The sequence below is a fragment of the Varanus komodoensis genome, unplaced genomic scaffold (assembly GCF_004798865.1).
Source record: "Varanus komodoensis strain SLA01 unplaced genomic scaffold, ASM479886v1 scaffold3, whole genome shotgun sequence".
NCBI lineage: Eukaryota > Metazoa > Chordata > Lepidosauria > Squamata > Varanidae > Varanus > Varanus komodoensis.
Window position 1 is genome coordinate 45,312,170 of NW_025335761.1, and position 25,501 is coordinate 45,337,670.

Genomic DNA, 25,501 nt, shown 5'->3' on the forward strand with positions numbered 1-25,501 from the left:
GTCTGCTGTTTGAAAGAGAGAAGGGGAGATCCTAGCTCCCAACACCTGTCCCTGTGTACACACACCATATGTTCTTTTTAATACAGGCCATATTGTTTCATCTGCTTATAATAAATCAGTGGGGAAAGACTAAAACATTTTCCAGCTATTTAGTTTTCCTACAGCTTGAGTGGACTCTCTTGTTCAACTAGACACAGGGGATGTTTCCTGAACATAAACAGAATTAACAAATCATTTCCAAATTAAACCAAATATGTTAAGTGCTAGAACGGAAACAAGCATAAAATGCTACTGATATAGTCATATAGCCTTTATTGTTTGAATTCATTAACTTTAGGGATTATGGCTATTGCCAGCTGGTTCATGACAAGAATATTTGTAAAATCCGCTTTAGTTCAACTGCAGGAATCAAATGAGGTGTAACTTATGCTAAAGTTCTGCTGATAATGGGAACTGAGTCAGAATGCTGGCTAGAATGCTGACCTTTATTGTTTGGAAGTATGTTTTATTTAAATGAATGGGACTTTCTTCAAATGAAGTTTGAATAGTCATGCAAATCCATACATTGTCTTAAATATATTATTAACTCATAACCAGAGAGAATGGACCTCAGGATGGTATTAAACAATATTATTTGAATATCCCTTTCCAAAGACAGGTAGGTGTGTATGTGTGTTAGTTTCACATTCTAACCCTATACATGGCAATCCAAATAAAAATACTTAAAATATTTCAAAAAGATTGTAATAAATATACTTTTCCAGATTAAATAAAATATGATATATGCATATATTATTTCTTTTCTATATACAGAAAATTTTTACTTGATTCCATTGTCAAATATCGTATTTTAGTTCCTGATGGTGTACTTCTTGCATAGAAGTAGGCAACATGGCATTTGTGGGAACCAGTGCAACCTCTGATGCCTTTTTTGGCACTTGCCAAGATGTCCCACCCATCCTACATTTTATTAATAAACACATTTTTTTAATCAGCAGCTGGGATCACTTCAAAGCAAGGTCTGGGCCTTCTGCAGCTGCAGTTCTCATTTCCTGTGGCTGGGTACAGACAACAGAAGAAGTCATGGCGATTTTTTACCACTGCTGGTCTGTCATGCTGTCTGAACCCAGTCATGGTATTTCACTATGATAAATTTCGTCTTTAGAAACCATGGTAAGAAACAGTGATTTGTTCTATAGTTTCCCTGTACCAAGATGGCTTGTCATGCTGTCTGAACCTAAATTCATGGTTTCCATGGTCCTGGTATGCAACTACCACAGAGTCCCCTGGAAAGAGTGGCAATTGCTGAAACTGCTCCGGCCAACCAGCCCCTCTGTGTGGATCTATAAGCAAGAGGCAGGTGATAAAGACAGGGAGTAGCAACCCCCCATAGCAACCATTTTGTGGCAGTATGCAGGACAGTTTCTCAAATTTCCAAATGGACCCACAGGCCACAAAGACTGTCTAAGCTGATTATCTTTGTCAGAGTCACTGCATCTTCTAAAAGTATTTCTGTGGCTGTCACAATCTTGAATAACACTCCACATTTGTAATTATAAAACAGTAGTTATGCAGCAAATTTTAAGGTGACTGTCTAGCAATATTGCCTCAGTTGAATTTTTGTTTAAAAGCTGGGGTATGCCATTTCCTAATTATTACAGTTGTGGGATTGGGCATGACAACACCAAAGCTGTTGTACTTTGAGCACACCATGAGAAGGGAGAACTCACAGAAGAAGGCAGTCATGCTAAGGAAGGAGAAAAAGGAGGCAGAAGAAGAGGAAAAACAGCTATGAGATGGATCTATTCCATAAAGCAAGCCACCATCTTGAATTTACAAGAGCTGAGCAAGACTGTCAAGGACAGGACACTTTGAAGGCCATTCATAGGGTCACCATAAGTCAGCGATATAAGAACAGCACATAAGAACAACAATTAATCCTCTAATTGTATCCTTCCATATGATGGTAATAAGAAAAACAAGATAAGTTGGTGGAACTTAAGTCAAGATATTCTTGACCATAAATTCTGCTTACCAGTACAACTAATGCCATCAGCCTCCAATTCGTAGCCAGGATCACAACGGCACAGAAATGAACCAAAAGTGTTGACACAGTTTTGCACGCAAGGATTGCGAGTTGTACATTCATTCACATCTATGGAAAACCAATGACTAGATTATTAATTTTTTAAGCTTGCAGTTTTATTTACAATAGCAAAAAAGCCTTTTTAAAAGTTACGACCAGTTTCCAACTTGTTTTTAGAACCTGAAGATGAATAAGTTTTTTTTTTTATAAAAGGAGGAAGATAACTAGAATTCATTGCTGCCTCAAAAAAATCCTTGGTGGGATTATATCAGTAAGTTATTTTCATTTTAACTATCCAATACTGTATTTTAAGTTTAAATGTCTTTAAAGACATGATCCTATGTACATTTAGAAAGAAAATATCAATGGCTGGGACATTCTGGAGCTGTAGGACTTTTTCCAGGCTAAATACACATAAAAACGCATCCTATATTACTCTTATTGTTTACTGCTGAAAAAAAGCCTCCTTGGGTCATTCTGAGATCCTCCTTTGTATTGCCATTTCCTGTAGCTCAGCTGATCAACTGGGCTCCAGGAAAATGTAGGTGTGCACAATCCACAGCCAAGTGCTGAATACCCCTGGCTTAGGGTAAAAGAGTGATTTTTTAAGTGTATTGGCACACGCTTTTTATGGCCCTGTAAGACAAAACTAAAAACTTGATTTACTACCAAAAGGCCAATGGCTGCTTGTGGTAATTGTACAGGATGCGTAAGTAACACTGCATAGACCTTATTTCAAAAGAATTCACATTTGTACATATCCCATGAATGAATTAATGAATAAATGAATGAATGGGGTATGTGCAAATCACACTTCAGAGAGAAGATGAGGAAAGAAGTCATCTGAGTCACTTGCTCATTCTCTTTATGCCATTACTTTACTGGAGCAAGTGGCAATTACTCCAGCTTGCCAGTGTCGCCTTCCAGATGAAGGGCTTCCTTGCAGTACTGCCAGATAAAGAACATTGTAAGGCCTTTTCTTTTCTGCCTTGTTGAACCTTCTGTGGAAAAAAATGAAGAACTAGTGGGAAAGCACAGGAATGTTATACATGGAAAATGAAGATGTCCTGTAACTTACTTGTTTGGAACCATACACTATTTATCAGGCCAGAATTAACTGTTCTGACTTGAAAGCCATTAACACCCCCACTCCCCCAGAAACCACCACTTACCTGTCACAATCCTCAATGGACACAAAGGATTATCCCAGACTCTTAGAAGGCTTCATTGCTACAGAAGTTCAATTTATCACTATAATAGGTTGGAAAGATTCCACATTTTTGAGTTCAGACCAATATGGCAAACAAAACTCAAATGTATCCTGCAGGTGCTTCCTTGTTTATCTACTAATTTCAAGATTCCAACTGCTTTAAAACCTGGCCAAAAGCAGCAGGATGACATGAGGGGGAAAGGGCAATGTATGGCTGTGAGTGCAACAAAGTAGATTTGACTTAAAGTCACTTTTAATGGGGATACTGCTAGGATATTTTTTCATCTTCAGGATGAGAAACTTTGAAAATTTTGCAAACGAAGCACCAAAACAATGAATTGCATCACAACACAAAAGCAAAATAGCCTGTATGCAGCAAGATATAGATTAATGTACTTAGGGGTTGCATCTATTTTGTGAACATACCACACAAGTAGATAAATAAATACTGGGTGCAAAATTACTTCAAATATTTCCAGCATATTTTCAGCTACCTTGGGACTCCCTCATTTTTGACAGGAGCCATGGCTGATATGTACCTTGGCACCCATCTTTTAAAAATCCTTGTAGCAGTGAGCAGCAATGAATGGTTTAGTGCTACATTTTTAATTTCCCACAATCTTCCAATATAGTGTAGCAGCAGGCTCCTAAGTAGCTGAAGCTGCTTGGCAAAGCTCACCGAAGTAGAACAAGGCCCATCAGAAGACATTTTGCTACGGGCAACCTGGAGCTGCCCACATGTACAATGTGCTTTTTTGCTGGTTTCTGCAATGTGTGCCACACAGGGCTACCCTTGTGCCTACTGTAAAAAATCCAACCAGTACAAAATATGGCATCCAGGATGATCTTTGGGACATCATGGAGAGACCATACATCACCAATATTAAAGTCTCTGCACTGGCTGCCAGTATGTTTCTGGATGCAGTTCAAGACATTACTAATTACCTTTAAAGCCCTTTATTGCTTGGGTCCAAAATACCTTCAGGAGCAGGTTTGCCCATATATTCCACCTCACCCACCAGGGTCTTCTGGGGTAATCTTAGTTATTTATTTACATATATTTATAAAAAGGTAAAGGTAAAGGTTTCCCGTTGACGTTAAGTCCAGTCATGCCTGACTCTAGGAGGCGGTGCTTATCTCCGTTTCGTAGCCGAGGGAGCCAGCGTTTGTCTGCAGACAGTCTCCATGGTCATGTGGCTGGCATGACTAAACACCGAAGTGCACAGAACACTGTTACCTGCCCACCGAAGTGGTACCTTTTTATCTACTTGCATTTGCATGCTTTCGAACTGCAAGGTTGGCAGGAGCTGGGACGGAGCAACGGGAACTTGTCCTGTTGTGCAGATTCGAACCGGCGGCCTTTTGATCGACCAGCCCAGCAGCACAGCAGTTTAAACCACTGCTCCACCTGCATCCCTTACATATATTTATAGGCTACCTATAATTGCCAAGGCTTTCCTAGGCGGCTTAACAATACATAATCTTCTGAAATTTGCTTCTGTAAGATTAATGACAACTACCCAGAGTACTTTTTCAGTGGTTGCCTGTAAACTGTCTGGACAGATGTGTTGAATATCCCAGACTGCTACCTTCAAGAGGAAATTAAAGATCTATTTCTTCGAACAAGTCTTTCCAGATTAGATTAGTTTTATTTAATATGCTTGTTTTTAGTCAACATTTTAATTATTGTTCGTTTAAATCTCTTGCAAACCACTCAGAGCCTTTGGGAATAGGACAGTATATAAAATCAAAACATGCAAATAATATGAGCAGAATTTCCAATGGCATGGGTGGAGGAGGGACTTCAGTGTTCCATTTAAATATTTCCCCTTGATTTATTTGTTGGTGGTAAAAGTTGGTAATTACTTTCTTATATTATGAATTTGCCTAGGTGGTAGCGCCAAGGCACATTACAAAGGAAACTATTTTCTTGAGAAATTCTTCTATGGATCAAATAAGATTTTGCACATACTCATAATCCCTCATTGCTCATAACTGTTAGCATGCTTTTGAACTGAATTAATAGGAATTCATCTGATCACAAATTTTTATATAGAAACAATTTCTTCATAGCACATCTTGATTATTTAAAAACCAGCACAAGTAAGGTATAGACCACATAAAACACAGCATGTCGTTGTGGCAGCAATAGTGGTAGAACTAAAGGCATTTATTAACATTCTTAATGTTACATGGATGTTGAAAGGTGTTATTTATCTGGGAATAAAAACTGATATTCTCTCTCACTCTCACACACACAATACCTTGGCATGTTCTTCCGTCAACATTCAAAACAAATCCTGGATTGCACGTACAGGAGTAAGAGCCAGGTACATTGGCACACAGTTGCTGACAGTAGCCATAGCGACATTCATCTATGTCTAGAAGAAAATGTGAATTACACGTAAGGCTAACAATTGTACCTATTATACAGCAAAATCGATAACCACATTGATATAACTGTTAACCCTGTGTTGTTTCTAATAATATTTTCTAATAAATCTCAAATAAATACAGTATGATCAAATTCTATGTTCTTTAGGCCAATAGACAGCTGCCCAGAGGTGCTGTGGCACAATAGGCGGCATAAAAATGTTTTAAATAAATACATTTAAATAAATCTTTGTCCATCAAACCTTGACCAGTTCACACCAATACATTGCACATGATTGCATAATTCAGATCATCCCATAAGGTCAAGCTGGCTGACCTATTCTTTAAAAGGACACCATATTTTTTTTTGTGCACCACTGTAAAATTCCAAAGGTAGATTCAGTTATAGTAAGCAGTGACTAGTTTCAGGCAACATAATAATCCATTCTCAAAGGCTGAGTGTGGGCTGCTGTTGAACTTGTCCATCATGCTATCTGAACCCAGTTACATTAACTTGTTACTTGTTATTGTACTTGTTACATTATTTGTTAACCATAAATAACCATGAAAAGAAGCATGGTTTGTTGTTGGGTTATGGACTGTGGGTTGTTCATCATGGCTTGTTATCTTGGTTGGATTCAGAAAACACAATGATTGTAGGCTATCATGTTGCTGGAACCCAGTACTCCTCTATATTTGTAAGCCGCCCCGAGGCTCATGAGATGGGGCGGCATATAAGTTGTTTAAATAAATAAATAAATTTGAATTTGTGACACCTACAGTGTAAGCTACAATGAAAAATGAAACATCTGATTGTATCAACTGACTATTATATTCTAATCTAAATCTACTGAACAAAGAGTGCATTTACCCATGGCACCTACAACCAAATTACATGTTTTGTTAAGATTCAGGTAGTGGCTACCTGGGGTAGTGAGCTTTAATATTGTCATACCTATCTGTGATTCTTCCAGTAAACACTACACATGTACCTATGGGTCATAAAAATATAGTGTTGGGGTGATGACCCAAAAAATTGCAACCCGGCAGGGAAATATTAAGCATAATCTCCTTGAATTGTAAAAAAGAAGACAACAATTTAGCTGCTGGCTTTGTTTTCAGTGGTGTTGGAGATCATCAACATTAATAAATATATGAAAGTTTTATTATATAAATAGTACTGCTCATTATCCACATGTAATATCACAGTCACTCAAGTTACATAAGCTCATAAAGTTCCAGTTTCATATTAAAAGGAAGCAGAGCAGAAAATACCACACTGTGAGCATGTCCACAAAAATTATGTTGCAGTAGAAATCAGCTGAAAATTGAGACAGTGAGTTGGCCTCAGCTGGAAAAAAAAAAATAACAAGAAAGTTGCACAGGCATGGTAGTAATCAAAGCTCTTTGCACTGCTGCAACTGAGCGACATACATATCTGGAGGTAGTTTCCATTCTGCTCATGTATCAACATAGACTCCATTAGCAGTGATATTGAGTGCAGTGGGGTAACTGGGGTGTGTGGTTAAAGCTTCTTTTCTCCAGATATTATTAGTGGGGAAATAGCCATCTATGCTTGTCCCCTAGCAAGTGCTGCCAACTGATCAGTTAGAGAGTAAGAGAAGATGAGCTGCCAAGCAAGCAGTTGAAGGCACCACACAGCCTGCAGGCTGCCTACAGGTGACACAGTAGAATTGATCTGACATTTGCAAATTGCCAGGGAAGCAAGAATGCATTAAGGAAGAAGCCATGCCTGACCACAGGGAGAACTCCAGGCTCTAAGCACACGAATTATGTGTATTCAGGACTCTCCTGCGAAACTGCTATTTCTGACTTTGTGACAACCCCATTAAAACCTGCCCCCACCATACATTACATTATCCCTCTCTATGATTACAGTTGTTTTCTGCATGATCACTGCAAAATACCATTCTGCCATTGCACTCACACAGGTCTGTCCAGAAAGGAACTGAATCAGACATTCTCCTCCAATGGCTACATGCATTAAAACACTCAGGCCACTCCACATAAAGCTATCTACAGATTTCTAATATATATATAGATGCAGATACGTACATACGTATACAGCTTACAGGGATTTTAAAACACAGTGTAACAAATGAAAAAAAAATTATATAAAACATTGAGGCCAAATAGTCACAACACCATAATTAGCAAACAAAATGGGCAGTATATTCATTTGGGGGAGGCCTAAGTAAAGAGATGGGTCTTTAATTGGCACTTAAAGCGTGCCACAGCTGTCATCTTTCAAATACTGGGGCGGGGGGGATTCTATAATTCACGACCAATTAAAAGATTCACAAACTATCAAGAAGAATACAAATAATAGAGATTGCTGTAGTAACAAAGGAATCAGAATGACATAATCTCTAGTAGAATATATTTCTAGCACTGAAAGCTACTCAGAGAATCTTTCGGTTATGGGGCAGCATTGAAATGGAATTAAACAAATAAATAATAAATAGTATTGTCATTTTGGTCCAACTAAATGCAGACGGTCTTCTGGAACTTTATGCCTATTTACTGTGTTGACTGACAGGATAAGAAACATGCGAAGAGCAAACATGCAGAAGTAGCCTTCTGAAGGAGGCCCTAGAATACATCTAGTCCTACTTCTTCCAGCCAGAAAAAGAAGAGTACAAGTGAATGTGCTTGATAAACCAGAAGGTACAGTAGAATTTTGTTACTCAGCAGAGGGAGCTATAAAAAGGGGAGTTCATACATTTCAGAAGGGATTTTTTAAATGTTTGGACCTTGTGGTTTATGCTAGTTGCAGTCCCTTTTCTTTTTAAAAAACAGGTATTTTGAGAAATGTAACAATGATATGACAGGAAAAATATCAACACACTCAGCTTGTCCTACATTATTCATCACAGATTCTGCACACACTTTAGGACTGATGTCCCTGAACACACCATTGTGGTATACACATCATATTTGGTATTGCTGGTCTGTAGATTCTGCATTAATAAACGTCATAAAGGGGAACTATCATGTGTTAGCTTTTCAGTAACACACCTGCCAAATTTTTGGAAACCATCTGTTCACAGTGGATGCATGCAACAATAATTCCAGAGTGTGGAGTCAGGTAAAGAGGGCAGACCAGCTAAGACACATCAGATACTCCAAGTGATTGACCCTTAAACAGGAGAATCTGCCTGAAGTTGTGAATTGTTCATTCAATTTGGAATCAACTGCTTGTCATTAAACTGATTTTCTCTGTTGAATAGTATTCTAGTATTATATTTTTCTTTTGTTATTTACTTCATTTATACTTAACTGGTCAACATCATTTAGAAGGAGTCTGTCTAAAGTTCGCTTTGAAGAAACTGCAAGGAAAGCCAGGATACCTCTATTCTCAGCTTCCTCCTGTCATGATGGGCTACCTAATATATCAACTGAATTGTTTACAGTAGTCAAATATGTTTTATTTATGTGCCCAAGTATATTATTGATAAGTATTTTAGCTGCTTTAATTTCTAAGTTGTTTTGACTCTTTTTTAAATAAGGCAACTCAGAAATTTAATAAATGATAATTATTATGATAATGCTGCTAATATGTGATGGCCAAACCAGAGAGAAGGCGATGCGCACATTTGCAGGTCGTGCCACCCTGCCCACCCTAGCAATAACCCACAATGGAGTGGTCTGCAATGAACACATGGCCCATCCAACAGATGACCAGATGCTGAAGGATCAGTAGGGAAATATACTATCTGACCAGGATAAAATAGAAAGTGGAAAGGATGTACAGAAGAACTCAACAGAAGGGATAAAAAAGACAGGGACCTTCAAAGAGGAATCCCATGAGGAAGAGACCCAAACAAAAATTAAAAAAATAAAAAAGATTTGTAATCATGGCCAGCCCCACCAAGATGTGGCTTGGGAACTCTGAAAATGTGGCTGTCAAAATGGTATTATGAAACCTGTTTGTCCAGTCAGAGAACATGATTCCTGGAGGGGGGCGGTGGTATTTATTTATTATTTCTATCCCACCTTCTTTCCTTTCAAGGAACTCAAGGCAGCTTACAAATGTTATAGGGGAAAATGTTGCAGCAAGCCTAAGATAGCTCATGATCACAACACAGCGGGGAGCAAGTCAGTGACAACTGACTCTTGGGCATGCTATTGGAGATGGTGAGAGCTTTTGCTAGGTGGCTTCCTCACTCCTTGCCTTCATCAATGATGGAGACAGTTGCCCAGGTTTGAACAACATGCTGACTCATTGTGGGTGAAACAATCCCACCAATAAGAATTAGCCTGTCAGGATGGCCTATGAGCCCTAAATAACCACCCTTGGGGGAAGGAGTCCAGGTTCACACAGCACACTATAAGCCACTGTGGGTTATTGTGTTATATGAGCAATGTTTTCTGCTCTCACTGAGTCTTAGTAATGAGGAGAAATCAAATAACCTCATTTATGTCACAATGGGCACCTTGGGGTAAGAATAGATTGCGTTGATCTACCTTTAGGAATAATAAACTGCCAGTAGAATATAAGAAAGGGAAAAAATTGAAGAAACACCTGAGAATGATGGTTCTTAGACAATTATCAAGACGGACCATAAACTGAATCCTTCTTTGTTCAGATACATTTTTTCTTCCATTTAATCTCCTTTAGTAGTATTGGACCAGCCAGAAGTTTCCCCACAAACCATCATGTAAAGATAACAAACAACAATTTCAAAAACTGCACTTCTCCTGATAGTTTAGATGGATAATTTTTAACCCTGGATTCAACAGAACACTCCTTTAGAAGTTCATATGTATGTGATTCTTATTCTGTACCATAACCAAAATGGCTCTCTGAGTGGGTTACAGAATAGAAGTAAACAGTAATAACAATATTCAAGTGAAACAAAAATTAACAAACACTGTGATAAAATCACAACAGTCAGACACATAAAACCCACATAAAACCTCACAATGTCCTGAGTTCTTAAACTAATCATGTAGGGACAGGAGTGCTAAAATTTAATACCATAATACCTTTAAAAATTACCTTAAGGATTAAAATATCTCCTGATCAACTGTTGCCTTTTAACTGCTCATTTGCCCACCCCACCAGGCTGTGGGGCCTGGATTTTAGCCTTAAAGCACCTCCACATTGCCATACAATATAACATACCTAAACACTGGCCCTCTAAAAGCCAGTATCCCTCAGTACAGGAGCAAGTGTATCCTCCTTCAGTGTTGATGCAGATTTGGGTGGGGTTGCACTGATGTGACTCGGATGCACATTCATCAACATCTGCAATACAGAGGATAATTAAGCATTACAAGAATATTCAGACACAAAGCAGTGTTTGTTTTAGCTGTACAGTCTCATTCCTCTGATCAAGCATATAAAAGATGCATTTGAGAAAAGAATCAAGAGGAATGCCAGAATACATTTGGAGCTGCTTTAACCGCAGCCTCTGAGGCACTGAAGATAATTCACTATTGTACTCCCTATGCCAAGGTACTGAGTGGATCAAAATCATTGGCAGTTCAAGAGAAACATGTCCACCCAACAGATGCTCTCTGTCTCTTATAGGGCTGACTCAATGACAGAGGCTGTTTCCAGTTTCTTTGATATCATATTACATCTACTGGTTGCTTTCTTGGTAAATAACATTTCTGAATTCTTACCAAATGGGAATTTGTCTCCAGTAATAAAAAATGCTTTCTCCAATCAGACATTTCATTAGCCTGATCTCCAGAGCATGAGGGCTGTAGTCCTAAGCATACTTCCAGCATGATGCTAATGAAGCATGTTTCTTAAAAGTCCCCTGGAGTTAAATGTGACTGACAACACAATCCTGTACATGTTTACAAATGATCCTCACAGCACTTGGTGGGGCTTACTGCCAAGTAAGTGCATAGGGGATTGAAGTCTGAGTCTTTAGCGAGTATACCGCAGCCATAGATAAGTCTTATATACAGTGTCGAAGTAGATCATACTTTAACAATTGAAGTCTAAATGCATCTTTGAACCCCATGCTTGGGATTCCCTATATTAGGGATGTAAGAAGCTGGAAAACTCATAACATTTGAGATAGTTGGACTTCCAATATATTTCTGACCCAACCACTAAAGGCAGGCCAAATTAGGTATGTGTGTAGGGGTGGGGGTGGGGGTCTTGCTTCTGTGCATTCACTCAAAACATTGTGCAAATTTAGAGCTAGGAACTGTGCAGCACTGGAGCAAGCAAATCATGATTTGTGCTGATTGGGACCAAGTCATAATTTGAGCCTTTGTTTGAGCAAATGTGTGTAATTTGTTTAAATGTACACAATTCATGAAAATTTGCAGGGTAGACATCTGAATTTTGTGCTAATTTCCCTCCCTCACACTAATTGTCAACTGTTTTACTTTCATCAGATGAAGTTGGCACCACTACAAGGATGATGGAATGGGATCCATAGAGGTGAACTGAGAAAATTGATTAGATTTTCACCCACTTCCCAGAGGATTCTTCACATATCCCTATGCTACAATATCCTTAAAACCAAAGGCAGCTGTAAAATCCCTGATCAAGATTAGGATTGCAATAAGGTTGACATGACTTTTGTCATGTAAAACTTTCTGCTCTAAATTGCTCTTGTGTTGGCTGAACTACGTGCTCTGTTAAATACATAGCATGCATGCTGGCCCTCAACATTTTGTTTAGTGTTAGTGTTTAAACCTTCCCACCCAGCCACTTTTTCCTCAAAATCTAAGTTGAAAAACCAACAGTGCCCCCATGGTGGGATAGAGCAAAGCCTTACGCCATTAGAAATATTGAATTTAAGAGATATGTTGACATCTGTTCTGAAAGCATAGTGAGTAGGAACTGATTATACCACCAAGGAAGTTTCATTCCACAAAATAGAAATCACAAAAGAGAAAGCCCCCACCTCTCAAACAGGCCTTTGCAAGTGAAACTCTGAATGACTTGCATGCAGGTACGTAATACATACATGTGAGTCACAGAAACCATGAAGAAAACACTTGACTTCCTGGCTTCAAGGCCGGTACCAAAACAAGAGATTTAGTTCCTGAAACCATGGCTATACTTCCTGAAAAATGGACTGTTGGCTAGGGATGTGCTGCACCTTACTAGTACTGGTAAGAATGAGTTTTTTCCAGGCCAGGCCATGGCATGAAGAAATTCATCAGAAGCATTTTAAAATATAAATTTGGAGGTAACAATGGACAAAGACTTATGCACCACAATGGAGAGCAGCTCTCATGGTGCCTAATAATAGTCTTCCAAAAAATGTGGGAAGTTCAGCTATAAAACACATGGTTTTTGATGTCTAAATACTATGTCCACAGTATAGGAAATGAACAGCACACACTTGAACTCTTAATACAGGAGGATAAATACAACTTGATAAGCTAAATAAAATGTGGAGGGATGATTTCCATGACTGGAATACAGCCATGGATCTTGTTCAAGAAGAACAGAAGAAGCGGAAAGGGGAGGAGAAGCCAGGTTATATGTTAAAGATACAGATCTCTGCACAAAAATACAGGGGGATGAGTTTAGTAGCCTCACTCAGCACATCTGGATTAAAATTAATGGATCAAAGAATAAAAGGAACATGATGGTCAGAATTTAATACCAACCACCCAGTCAAGGAGAAGATGGGGATGAAACCATTGAAAGGCAAATTGCCAGTGTTTCAAGCAGGCATGATGGTGGATATCAGTTTTCCTAATATCTGTTAGGCAACATATTTTGCCAAATATTGCCCCTCCAAGAAATTTCTGACTTGTGTTGCTGATAACTTCCTCCCATTCTAGCTCCTTCCTTTCAGAATCTGCCCCTCTGGCATCTGCAGACTTGCTCTTGTGCTTGGCCTGGTCCTGCAAAGTGAGCCAAGCCAAGAAGTCCATGAACACTGTAGATCCCTGGTTGCACAATTTCCTGTCAGGTGCAGCTGCCCGAAGAGCAGCTGCAGGATGTGGAAGAGGAGCACTGTGAGCAGTCATACCTGGCACCATTCCCAGCAACCTACCTTCTTCCATGCTTGAAGCAGCTGGCAGCAGCAGCAGGTACAAAAGAAAGATGTTGCTTATGCAGTGTATGGACACAGGGCTGCTGCAAAGTGGACCAGAGTCTGGGAATCTAAGCCCAGGGAATCCAATAGATTCCCACCTCCAAATGGATTCCTCACACCTTCCTAGGTCATCCTTGATTTGATTCTAACCAACGGAGATGACCTAGTGGATAGAGTGGCAATTATGGGAACACTGGGGGAAAGCATCCATGTCATATCTGAAGTTGTGATTCTAGAGAGGCAAAAGTATAACCAAACATGTACTTTGTATATTAGGAAAGTCAATTTTAAGAAACCCAGAATAATGATAAGCAAGGTCCCATGGCAAGTGACTCTAATGAAAAAAGAAGTTTAAGATGAGTGGGGATTTTAAAAAAGAGAACTTCTGAATGTGCAATTACAAACCATTCCAGCCAGGAAAAGGTAGAAGAGAAAAGAAAAACCCAATGTAACTTCACAAAAAGTCTAGAGACAACCTGAAAGTCAAAAAGGACATGTATAAGAAGTGGAAAGTAGGCTAGGCTACAAAGCAAAAGTACAGGTAAGGGGCATGAAATTCCAGGGACGGCCTCAGAAAGACTAATGCTGAGAATGAGCTAGAGTTAATGAAAAAATCCAACAGATATGTGCCTACTAAAAACAGAGGAAAGAAATGGTTATTCAGCTACATGGTGAAGATGGCAAAATGATGACAAAGAAAAGGCAGAAGTCCTGAACTACTAATTTGTCTTCTCCCAAAAGGAGAAAAAAAGGAGGAACCTGGGAACTATAGACCAGTCTGTCTGACATTAATCCTTGAGAAAATTATAAAGCTTATAAAGTTAAGAACAAATCCTGCCAGACTAATCTGATTTCATTTTTTAATCAGGTTACTTCTATAATAGACTGTGAGAATGCTGTGGACATATCTCTTAACTTCAGCAAAGCTTTTGACAAAGTGCCCAGTGATATCCTGATTAGCAAATTAGCTAAAAGTGGGATGTATGGGATAACTATCAGGTGGATTCATAGCTAGCTACAGAACTGGACTCAAAAAGTGTTCATCAATGCAAGCTTCTCAAACTGGTGAGAGGTAATGAGTGGGTTACCACACAGTTCAGTCCTGGGCCCAGTGTTCTTCAACATTTGTATAATTTGGATGAGGAGGTGCAGGAAATTCTACTCAAATTCGCAATTGACACGAAATTTGATGGGATGGGTAATACTTCAGAAGACAGAAACAAAATTCAAAGTGATCTTGAGAAGCTAGAGTGATCAGCTGAAAGCAACGTAATGAATTAGGGACAAATGCAAAGTTCTGCACCTAGGACAAAAAGGCTAAATGCATAGTTACAAGATGGGGGATACTTGGCCCAACAATATTACAAGCAAGAAGGATTTTGGAATTGTTTTAGTTCACAAGGATTTTGGAATTGTTGTAGATCACAAACTGAATATAAGTCAACAATATGGTACAGCTGCAAAATAAGGCAAATCCTATTTGGGGCTGCATTCACAGAAGTATCACTTCCAAATCATACAAAGTACTAGTTCTCCTCTACTTAGTGCTGGAAGGTTTCATCTGGAGTACTGTGTCCAGTTCTGGGCATTGCAGTTTAAGAAAGATGCAGATAAACTGGAAATTATCTGGCAACAAGGATGATCAGGGGACTGAAACTCAGCCTTACGAGAGACTGAAAGAACTGACCTTGTTTTGCCTAGAGAAGTCTGACAGGAGATGTGATAGCACTTTTCAAATACTTGAAAGGCTATCACGCAGAGAAGGGTCAGGAACTCTTCTCAATCATCCCAGACTGTGGGACATGGAATAACGGGTTGAAGTTACGGGAAATCAAATTCTGGTTGAACATGATAAAAAACTTTCTTTCTGTTAGAGCAGTATGGCAATGAAACCAATTACCTAGAGAGTGGAGACATTCAAGATGCAGCAGGATACCCATCAGTCAAGGATGCTTTAACTTGGAGTCCTGAATTAATCAGGAGGTTGCACCCAATGGCCTTATAGGCCCCTTCCAACTCTACTATTCTATGATGGAAGGTGAAATAAAACATGTAACAGGAAAAGAACAGACACAACTATTTCAGTAAAACATAGATAACATTTTAGCCTTACTGGCTATATTAGACTTAAATATGCAAGGAAAAAATACATATAAGTGCTCCAAGGACATTCTTTGGCATCTTTTTATTCCTTGGAAAGTTACAAGCAAGAGCAAAGGGACCAGAGAGCATTGTGCAAACATCATTTGCGCTATTAAAATTCTTCACTTGGTTGTACAGTATATTATATAAATATGGGAATAAACTGCTTAGTTTTTGGCAAACTGTGGGTTTGCTTCAAAGTCCTTTTGCTATGGAATTGTGCTTAAAAATTCTGTGCTGCTTTTCACCTTAAGTATCATTTATAAATGCTAATAATTATTATCATTGTATAATCATCATTATAAAAGGATTAACAAATGGTCTATGGGGAGAGGGAGAACTAGCACACCATGAATTCCTGACCAGGGTGCTTGACATCCTGGCATGCTAACACTGCGCTCAAAGAACTAGTGACCTAATTTCAACACTGTCTATATATAACCTTCATACAAATAAGTTTCCTAATGATGGCTTATAGAAGGATGTAAGCTTTACCAGGACTTTTGTGTAAAGAATCCTAGAAGTAAAACGCTGATCAGGAACAAGGAGTGATAAAACACAGAATACAAAGAACATTGAATCACCTCCTTACAGGGAAAAAAATCCTCAAAGATGGAAGTCTTTCTTTGAAAACCTGCATTACTGGGCAGCCACTCTTACTGCTGGGAAGATTTCTTCTAGAAACTCTGTCTAGTCTCAACTGGATTATTTTTTTGCAGGGGTCAATTGCATGCTCCTTCATATCATCAGTCTTTCACGTATACTAAAATAATTGAGCCAGTTTGTATGACACAACAAGCCACATTGCACACAGTGGTGTGTTACCCTCCAACTCATAATGTGTCTGATAAAAGGTGCATCACAGCTCAAGAGCCACCTCCCCTTCCCCTCCACCCTCAGTTCTCCTGCTCAGTATCCCAGGAGACAGTGTGAGAGCCACAAGGTTCTCTCACTCCCCACCACTACTGCACAGAAGCAATGGAGGGGCGGAGGACCTGGGGCCCTTCGACTGCTTGCCACGTTTGTGCACCAGAGGTGTGTATCACCTCTGTAAGCTCAAAACAGGCTTCTTTATTTTATTTATTATTTATTTACTTAGAGTTTTGTATGCCGTCCCATCGCTTTTAGACTTGAGAGGGTCAGCATGGCAGGCACTGGTGGTGGTGCCATGCCTTGCCTTTTTCAAGCCCTGACTGGCTCTACTACCTGAAGGGGACTGAACCCATCCTCCTTCTGCCGACAACTGTGGTTGCGGGGCAACCCTGGCAGCAGGTTGAGGAGAAGACAACCATACTGCTTGATCTCCTCCAGAGTTTTCAGCTGGTGGTGTTAGCTGAGGGAGCCTCTCACAGCCACACCAAGTGTCACTTGGACCCAGCTATCAAAGGAACTCACCCAGAGTCACTTGCCATGGCAGCAGACCTTTCTACACTCTGGACAAATGGCTCCGTGGGCTTCAGGGCATCACCACAGTGTGTTGTGTTGTCTGGGTTTGGATCCCAAACTGGCTACCAAACCTCTGGTTGGGGTGATTTTGTAGACACTAAGAAGCCACCCTGAGGAGTTGGGGGAGGACACTGGCTGAGTATGTTGTGTGAGCCCAGCTATGATCTCATTTCCCTTCAGAATTATTTCCTTTAAGCTAATGGGTATACATTCAGTGTTTGCACCCTAAACTTCTAAGTGAAGAAAGCTTCTTGTACTGTGTATCATTTTAGCACGCAACGTCACAATGGAAAAGATAAGCACATGCTATTTATATTTATGTATACGAAACAGAGCAGTGATTTTGAACATTTCAATTTGCCTTTAAACAGGTGTTGAAAGAGTTGGTGTTGGATGGTTCCCAATCTAGCTGGCTCTGCCTGGAAAAATAACAATGATCCAACACAGCAGTAGTTTTCATTTGGCTTTGGTCTGTACTTTAGGAATGTAGTATTGTGAGGCACTCTTTCTTATCACACAAATTTATCTTGAGAGAAAAGAACAACTCAAAGGAACTATGCGATTTCACTCGAGAAAAATCTATTACATCGGACACTATTGTTGCATAGTGAAAGGTTTACAAGAACTTTCTTACCTATTACTAGCACCAAATAATTTTGGAAATATCACCATCCTACACATATGCAGCAATATTTTAAAGAAAGAATATTCAACCTTGTTAATTTTAGGTTGTTGTTTTTCCACCAGGCATATTATTCATAAGAATAATGTGTCAGTCATACAATAAGCACTTGTATGTGTCGGGAGACAAGTTCATTTGGTCACCAAGCTTGGCATTCAACATGGTGTTTGTGCATCTAACTAAGTATTCCTGAAGAATACAGAAACATGGAAACACAGTGAGTTAGAAGGAGCCACCTGGGCATCTAGTCTGACCCCCCAGCTCCAGCCGGCTCTGGTCATGACATGCTTACCTTATCTTGGAAGGTATATGACCAAATTTAAATCATTGTGTTCTTTTGAGAATCTGTCTCCTCCCCCATCAACCACCTCTAATATATTAGCATATATTCTCTCCTTTTCATTTCTTTCAAGTAAGAAAATTTTCTGAGCTAATTCATACTTTATGTCTACTTTCTGAGTGTAAACCAGAGTTTGCAATGTTAAACATCATAATATGTGAAGGAAAAGTGTGTGCCTTCCAAGGATATGACTGGGATGGACATTCCTACTTTACAGAGAACAATCTTCTGTATGAAGGCATACTGTATTTGGAAAGACTCTCCAGGCTAAAAGGGGTTTTAAAATTCAGTGCCTTCTACACAAGTCATTTACTGTACACTTGTGATTTTTACTTCATGGTAGTTTGCAGTGTTCTATGTGATGCCAGCATCCGCCAAGGCTTCTTGCTCTTTGCAAATATTATAACCTTTTAAATTTACATTTATCAAGAAAGTCTGGTAGTTTTTACAATGACAGCATGAAAGCCTGATGTATTAGTGCAATTCTGCTTTACCAACCAGTAAATGCATGGAAAGGCAGCAACAGTAAACCTCCACAACATGCGCACGCATGTGCGCACGCGCGCGCACACACACAGAAGCCAAACTTAATCCCACAAAGAACTGGGAAGCAGAAGCCTTAGTAAAGTCATGAGTTGAAAGCATCATGCAGAACTAGGCACAAAGATCCATTTGCAATAAAGCAGGGCCTTGTAATTACCCATTAACAGAAAGAAGTATGCAGGTCACCTGGTCAATGTCTTTTCCACTATGGGAAACACGAGTAATTTCTTAGTGTACAACTATACATATAAATAACCATCTGAAAATATTGCATAAATCTGTATCTTTCATTCTCTTTTTGATGAAACATTTCATCAATTACAAAATGCAGCAGTCACCCAACTCCAACCAATGATCAATTTAGAAAGCTGCTCTATGCTGATCCATCTGTCTTATAACTACCTTCCTCAAGGATGTCAAATGTGGCATCCAGGAAGCTGTCCACACCCTGCCCTCTTCAAAAACTATTTTTTAAACTTAAAACACATTTGGGCAGCAGGTTTTCCTTCCTGTTCTTGAATCTTCCACTGATCAGCTGTTCTGTGGAAGATTTTTTTCTTCTGTGGAAGAAAAGGAAAGAGATGCTTTCAGGCCCATGCAATCTCCCTTCCTTGCAGAACTTTCCCCTTAGCCCCCCCCCCCCCCCACCGTAGTTTGCTACTTCTCTCCACCCAGGCACCTTTCCTCACTATGTATCTTTATTAGCCATTCCTAAATGTCATTTTTCACTTTCTAGCGCCTCACCTTGCACTGTCTCCCACATCTCCCTTTATCTTGCTGTTTTTCCTCACTCCAATCCTCTTCCCTTTCCCCTCTCCCCCTTTGCCTTGCTATTCCCCTTCCTTCCCAGGATCTAGCCTCACTAATTCCTCCCTCAGCCTCTTTTAAATTAATCATGCCCCACAGCAGCTATTGTGAGACTAGTTACATCCTCCATGAGAGCCACAGTAGTTTCTCAAATTCCAGAATGTGCCATAGGTCCAAAAAGGCTGGAGACCTCTGACCTGCACCAACAAACACAGCTCTTTGCAGTGTCTGGCTGAGGTCTTTTCCAGCCTTTACACCATCTGAGACCCTTTAAACATCAGATGTCACAAAGTAAAAAACCTCAGCCCTGCTGTATGCAAAGCATGCATCTACCTGAACTATGGTATCTCACAAGGCTGCCTTTTTGCAGTGTATTAGGCTGATTATGTCTTACTGATATTTACTTTGTATTATACAGTGCTACTAATGTGAAAATAAAGGCACACACTGCTGGCAAAGGTTTGACAGTCAGCATAAATGTTTATCTTCATGAGAGGATGATTAACTCTAAAGCCATAAGGGCTGTACTGCATCAAGACCATTCACTCCAACAAAATCCTCCTAAATCATCTTCTGGTACCTTTCAGTTCATTTTAGTCTACAGCTCCTGTTAACCCCAGCCAGCCTCAGTGTATTTTATTTCAGTACTAAATGCATGGGTCCTTGGAATTCTTAAGGTGATGAGCAATACATTAATTAAAAAATAATAAAATGAGATTAAAACTATTTAAATTTAAAATGCACACATGGGCAATGCAACAAGAAAATTAATGTCAGCTAGAGCAACCTTGAATACAGCACTTCATTCCATTCTCATTTAAAGGAAAAAAGGTAGGTTTCCTTACCTGTAACTGTCATTCTTTGAGTGGTCATCTGTGCATTCACACACGTGGTCTCTGAATGCACGTGTGGAGCTGCTTCAGGAAAATTCCAAAGCGGACTAATTATTATTCAACAGGAGGCTGGCCCATAGACATGCCTGGTATGAAGGTGGGGCTCAACAGATGAACAACTTTGCGAGGTAAATGGAGAAGCAACTTCCTGATGCACTCACGATGGCAGTCAAATAAGAACTGAAGTCTTGGCGGGAGCTCTGCCTCCATGCCAGCTATGTCTATGGGTTGGTCTCCCACCAAATACTAATTAATCAGCTTTGAAATCATCCCAAAACAGTTCCACACATGTGCACAGAACCCACATGTGTAATGCACAGTGACACAAAGAATAACAAACCCAATAGCAAATTGTGCCTAAACAATCCTGGTGTATTTCAGAAAACATCAAATCATATTTACATTGTCATTACTTTTAATGTACAGCACTGCCTCATATATGTTCCTTTCGTAGAATGAGCTAATTCATACAAATTCCTAGATCTTACCCACTGGGCCAGCTTCTATACAGTTAGCATCACATCTGTGGAGGTCAGGGTAAGGTGACCACTAACATCAGCAGCAGCAACAACAGGACAAAAGGAGAAAGAACTTTTCATAAAATTGGCTTATGCTGATTCATATGTGCAACCCCCTTTTTCTCCACGCAACCCTGTAGGGTGGAGGAAACCAAAGAATCTGGGCTTCTACAGTACTGGGTGAGGGGAAAAAGAAACAGACCCCAAATTCGCATGTAGTTCTTCCATCTGCCAAGGGTAAGCATGGAGTTTTAAAGGGAAGGAAACGGAGGAGACAGCACTGTCACAATACAAAATATCCTGGTGGTTCTTCAGCTCCTTCCCTTGTAATCCAATAAGCGACACACAGATGTCCAAAATCAAGCAAGTATTTTGCAGGGAAGAAGCACACGATAATCATGATGAAAAGAGGGAGCCAGTGTTGAACAATGAATAAAGAGGGTTGAACTGGGCCTTGGAAGATTCAGTTCCTGTTCAGCCATGACATCAAGGGGTAATTTTAGGTCACCAGCTCTCAGCTAAACCTACCTAACAGGGTCGCTGTGAGGATAAAATGGAGAGGAGGAAGGTAATGATGCTAGAAGTGGACATGAATACAATGGAAGAATGTGCTACACTGAAGAAAACAAACTCAAGGACTTCTTGATAGATTTTCCAGGATGTGGGGCTTGGTGGGACAAGCTGCCTGGAGAGACATATGGTGGCTATCAACTACAAGTCCGGAAAAATGGAAAAGGCAGAGAGAGAAGCAACAAGCAGAAACTTTAAAAGTGTATGACATTTTCCTCATTAGTGAAGGAAAACATGGCTCATGGGGGTGAAATTAAGGAAAACAACACTATAGATGAGCTTGGGAGAAAATCCTGTGAGAATCTTGTATACTAATAAGCTCTGAACAAAGGCAAAGCATTAAGAGCTATCTTTTAAAATAAAGAATCTGTTCCATGGTTGCATGTATTTATATTTATATCCCACCTTTTTCCTGCAAGGAACCCAAGGCAACTCTCCTCCCCATTTTTCCCAGAACAACCCTGTGACATAGATTAAGTTGAGAGTGCACAGCTCAAACTCACCCAGTGAGCTTCATGGCCATGTGGGGATTAGAACCCAGATCTCCCAAATCCCAGTTTCATACTCTAATCACCACACCACACTGGCTTATAGTATTTTATAGGATTTATAGTAAGATTATCTATTCACTGAGCATTAGAGATTAAACAAGTGAGGGCAAGCATAAAAGAACTGCACCTTTAAGAAAGGAATAATTCATGAAGGATCAAGGCCTAATCATGGGAAGATTGTTGTCATTATACCCTATTTGTAAAGGAAGCCACTGCAGATGTTGAGTGCTGCATTAGATAGACCATCCTTTGATCCAGAATGGCTTGTTCCATACGTGTTGCTATCGTTCTCTAGGAAGTTTGGAGAAATCATTAGTAAAGAAAGAAAGAAAGCCAGCTAGTGGATTTCTCCAAATGGTGCTCAGTTCACATTCCCACTAAACCGTGAACTCCTTGATGGTACATTTGAACTGAGTCATTAAAGCTTTTGTTCCAAGCTTTTTGGAAGGCCAACAAAATACTGAATGTAGTTGAGCACCTTTTCATACTGTTTCCACTGTTTTCAAAATGTTACATCAGTCTTCAGTCTTTTACTGTAAGATCCATTCATTTCCTGAAGGTTGGAGAATGCCAAGACAAGGAAAGTTGGAAAAAAACAAGATTTATGATTACCCATGGCCACTGTCCTTGGAAGCAGTAAGGCATGGAAATGACATGTATAAACAAAAGTGACTGAAAGTTTGTTGATATATTAAAATAAACTGCCTATGTGAAGAATAACCATGACAAGCGGAATCTGAAACAAAACGTTGCAATGGGAACTGCAGGCAGCTATGGCTTCTTTCAGCATCTTCTTTTCCATTCTTGTCACCTTTCGCTCCTTTTGGCTCCCAAAAATTCAGTGCATAATTTGGGAACTAACAATGACCAATCCTCACTGGTTGTTTAGGGGTCCTTCACTTTAATTTTCTCCTCAGAGATATATTGTACTACTGCAAACCTTGAGGCTTCCCTCAAGCCTTTGAGAATGGTAAGTCTCATTCTGGGTACATATGGACCCACACCCAGATAATGGGCTTACTATCTGTGTATAGGATACCTAACTTGCAGCTACCCATCTGCTTACAGAATGAGAGGCACATGAAGGGAGAGCCTTAGAACAGCAGGGGGGAAGAGGTCACTTGCTATTAATATAGGAGGGACCTTAGAAAGAGACCAAAGGAAGAAGAGAATGGAAGAAAATGAATACCAATACATGCAAAGGAAACACATGAAAGAGAATTATACACAAAAAACAACTTTTTATGATGGGAACTGCTATTATTTGACTAGTGACTGACAGCTGATGTATGCTAGGGATTTTTACTGACATTGTAATGCCTGATTCACTGGCAAGTCATATGACATTCACCCCAAACTGTCTTGTGCTATTGTTTGCCATTATAGCCCAGATTTCTTCAGACCAACTATATTTTCTATATGCATTTTACAATATGTTTTCCCCAGTATATTCATCGGTGTGTGCTAAACTTGCAGTACTGTTTGGGATCCAGGAGGAGTGGCTTCAGTAGGCTGGGGTTGGGAGCAGGGCACAAGAGGAGGTTTGGTAAAACAGCAACAGCTCTGACATCCTTCAGCTTCAGCTTTCCCATATCTCTTGTCCCACCACAAAGCCTTTCTCTCTCTCTCTCTCTCTCTCAATCTCAATCTCTCTCTGAGTTGCCCAGTGAACTGGACAATAAATGCTGGGCTGCTTCTCCTCCCCCCCTCCTGTTCCCACTGAAAAAATGAAGTTTGCAATGTCTTTTCAAGTCTCATAATATGATTAAACATATGAGTAAACATCTTATGTTCAAAGGCCTAACTCAGAAGTGAATCACATTGACTTCAGTGAAGGTAACTAACGGAAAAGGCAACACAGAAGGGGGGCTGCTCTTGCTTTCCAGGAATTATTTTTGGGTAGAGGGAAATGGAAGTCTTGCTGGCTTCACTTCATGGGAGATGGGAAGAGAGCAGTAAGTAGTTCCACAGCCAGCCCCACTTCTCTCCCAACCCCTCCTTCTCCATGATTTTTTGTGAGGGAAAGGGGGGAGCTGTCATTCTCAACCTTCTCCCCCCACCCCCATCCCTTCTGGTAAGTGAACTTACACATAGGGTTAGGGTGAATTAACACACATGCACGAAAAATGAAATGAACCTTCAAGGGCCATTTCCATGTACATTTCCCATTTCCAGCTCCCATTTCTCTTGCAATTACATTTGTATGTGTTGTAAGATCCCATTCTTAATCCACTGGAAACTGTGTTCTGTACTCATTAATGTGTGTCCCAACTCTGATTAATGCATTTGGCAGCTGTGCTCTCAATAAACAAAAAGGGCTCTAATGTAGAGCATTTTTCTGTCACCACATAAAAACTAGTGGATGAAGTTGCAAAATTTCTGGTGCAAAATGGAGTTATTTCCCTCTCTCACTACTGAAATAGGAAAAAAGAAATGTAGAAAGAAATGACAAGCAAGATGGGAACCCTCCTAGGCACCCTTTAGGCAGAGGGCCTTCTCAGTGGAGGTGCCTGTCCCTCTCATACTCTTGTCATGGAAGTGTGACTAGCAAGTGATGCTGCTATAATTTCAGGGCCAGGTTAACAATTACTTATTTGCCCAGACTTTTAATGTGCTATGATGGTTTGCAATTGGTTTACTCTGCTTTTTGTGCTCTTTTTTAAATTGCAAGATTGTAAATTGAAACATACTATATGTTGATAGTATTATAGGACATAGTTCTATGTATGTTTAATCAGAAAAAATCATACAGATCCCATCATTCCCTTGGCAGCAATGCTGGTTGAAAAATGTCAGGAGCTAAGCCAATTTTTTCTGTCTAAATGTACTCTTGGGCTGCAATCTTTTGCCACTAACTTGGTAGCAAGCTCCTTGAGTTCAATCAAGCTTTTAAACATAGGCTGTTAATGAATAAATACAATACTTTCATGAATCTACTTAAACAAAGCTGCATAGGCAGTAAACTTAAGCAAAGTGATTTACCAAACTAATCACTAAACATATCATTAAAGCATGGGAACATCCTTTTTTAAGGTTCTCCATGGTAGTTTTGTTCTTTGTTTTTGCACCTTTTGCAGCTCTCTATCTTGAGACAAAGTGACCAGAATTGCCCAGCATTCCACAGTGTTGATTTTAGTCATCTTCCTCAGTCAGGCACAGATTGAACAGTTCTCAGACTGCTCACCTCTCCTTGCCCGTCTGACCTTCAGATAACCAGCTCTGAAGCTTATTTATTTGTTTTTATATCAACCAATAGCTCTTTGGGAAGTACACAAAGTCAGAGTGGCTTACA

The 25,501-nt window shown here is 39.8% G+C and overlaps 1 protein-coding gene across 1 annotated transcript in view; it reads right to left on the reverse strand.

Moving 5' to 3' along the window:
• FBLN5 (fibulin 5) overlaps positions 1–25,501 on the reverse strand; it is an 84,310-nt gene that overhangs the window by 15,687 nt on the left and 43,122 nt on the right. Inside the window, exons 5-7 of the mRNA XM_044435963.1 lie at positions 10,819–10,941; positions 5,561–5,677; positions 2,036–2,155 (exon numbers count right to left, since the gene is read on the reverse strand). Of these exons, the coding sequence (XP_044291898.1) occupies positions 2,036–2,155; positions 5,561–5,677; positions 10,819–10,941 (360 nt within the window). The remainder of the gene's footprint in view (positions 1–2,035; positions 2,156–5,560; positions 5,678–10,818; positions 10,942–25,501) is intronic.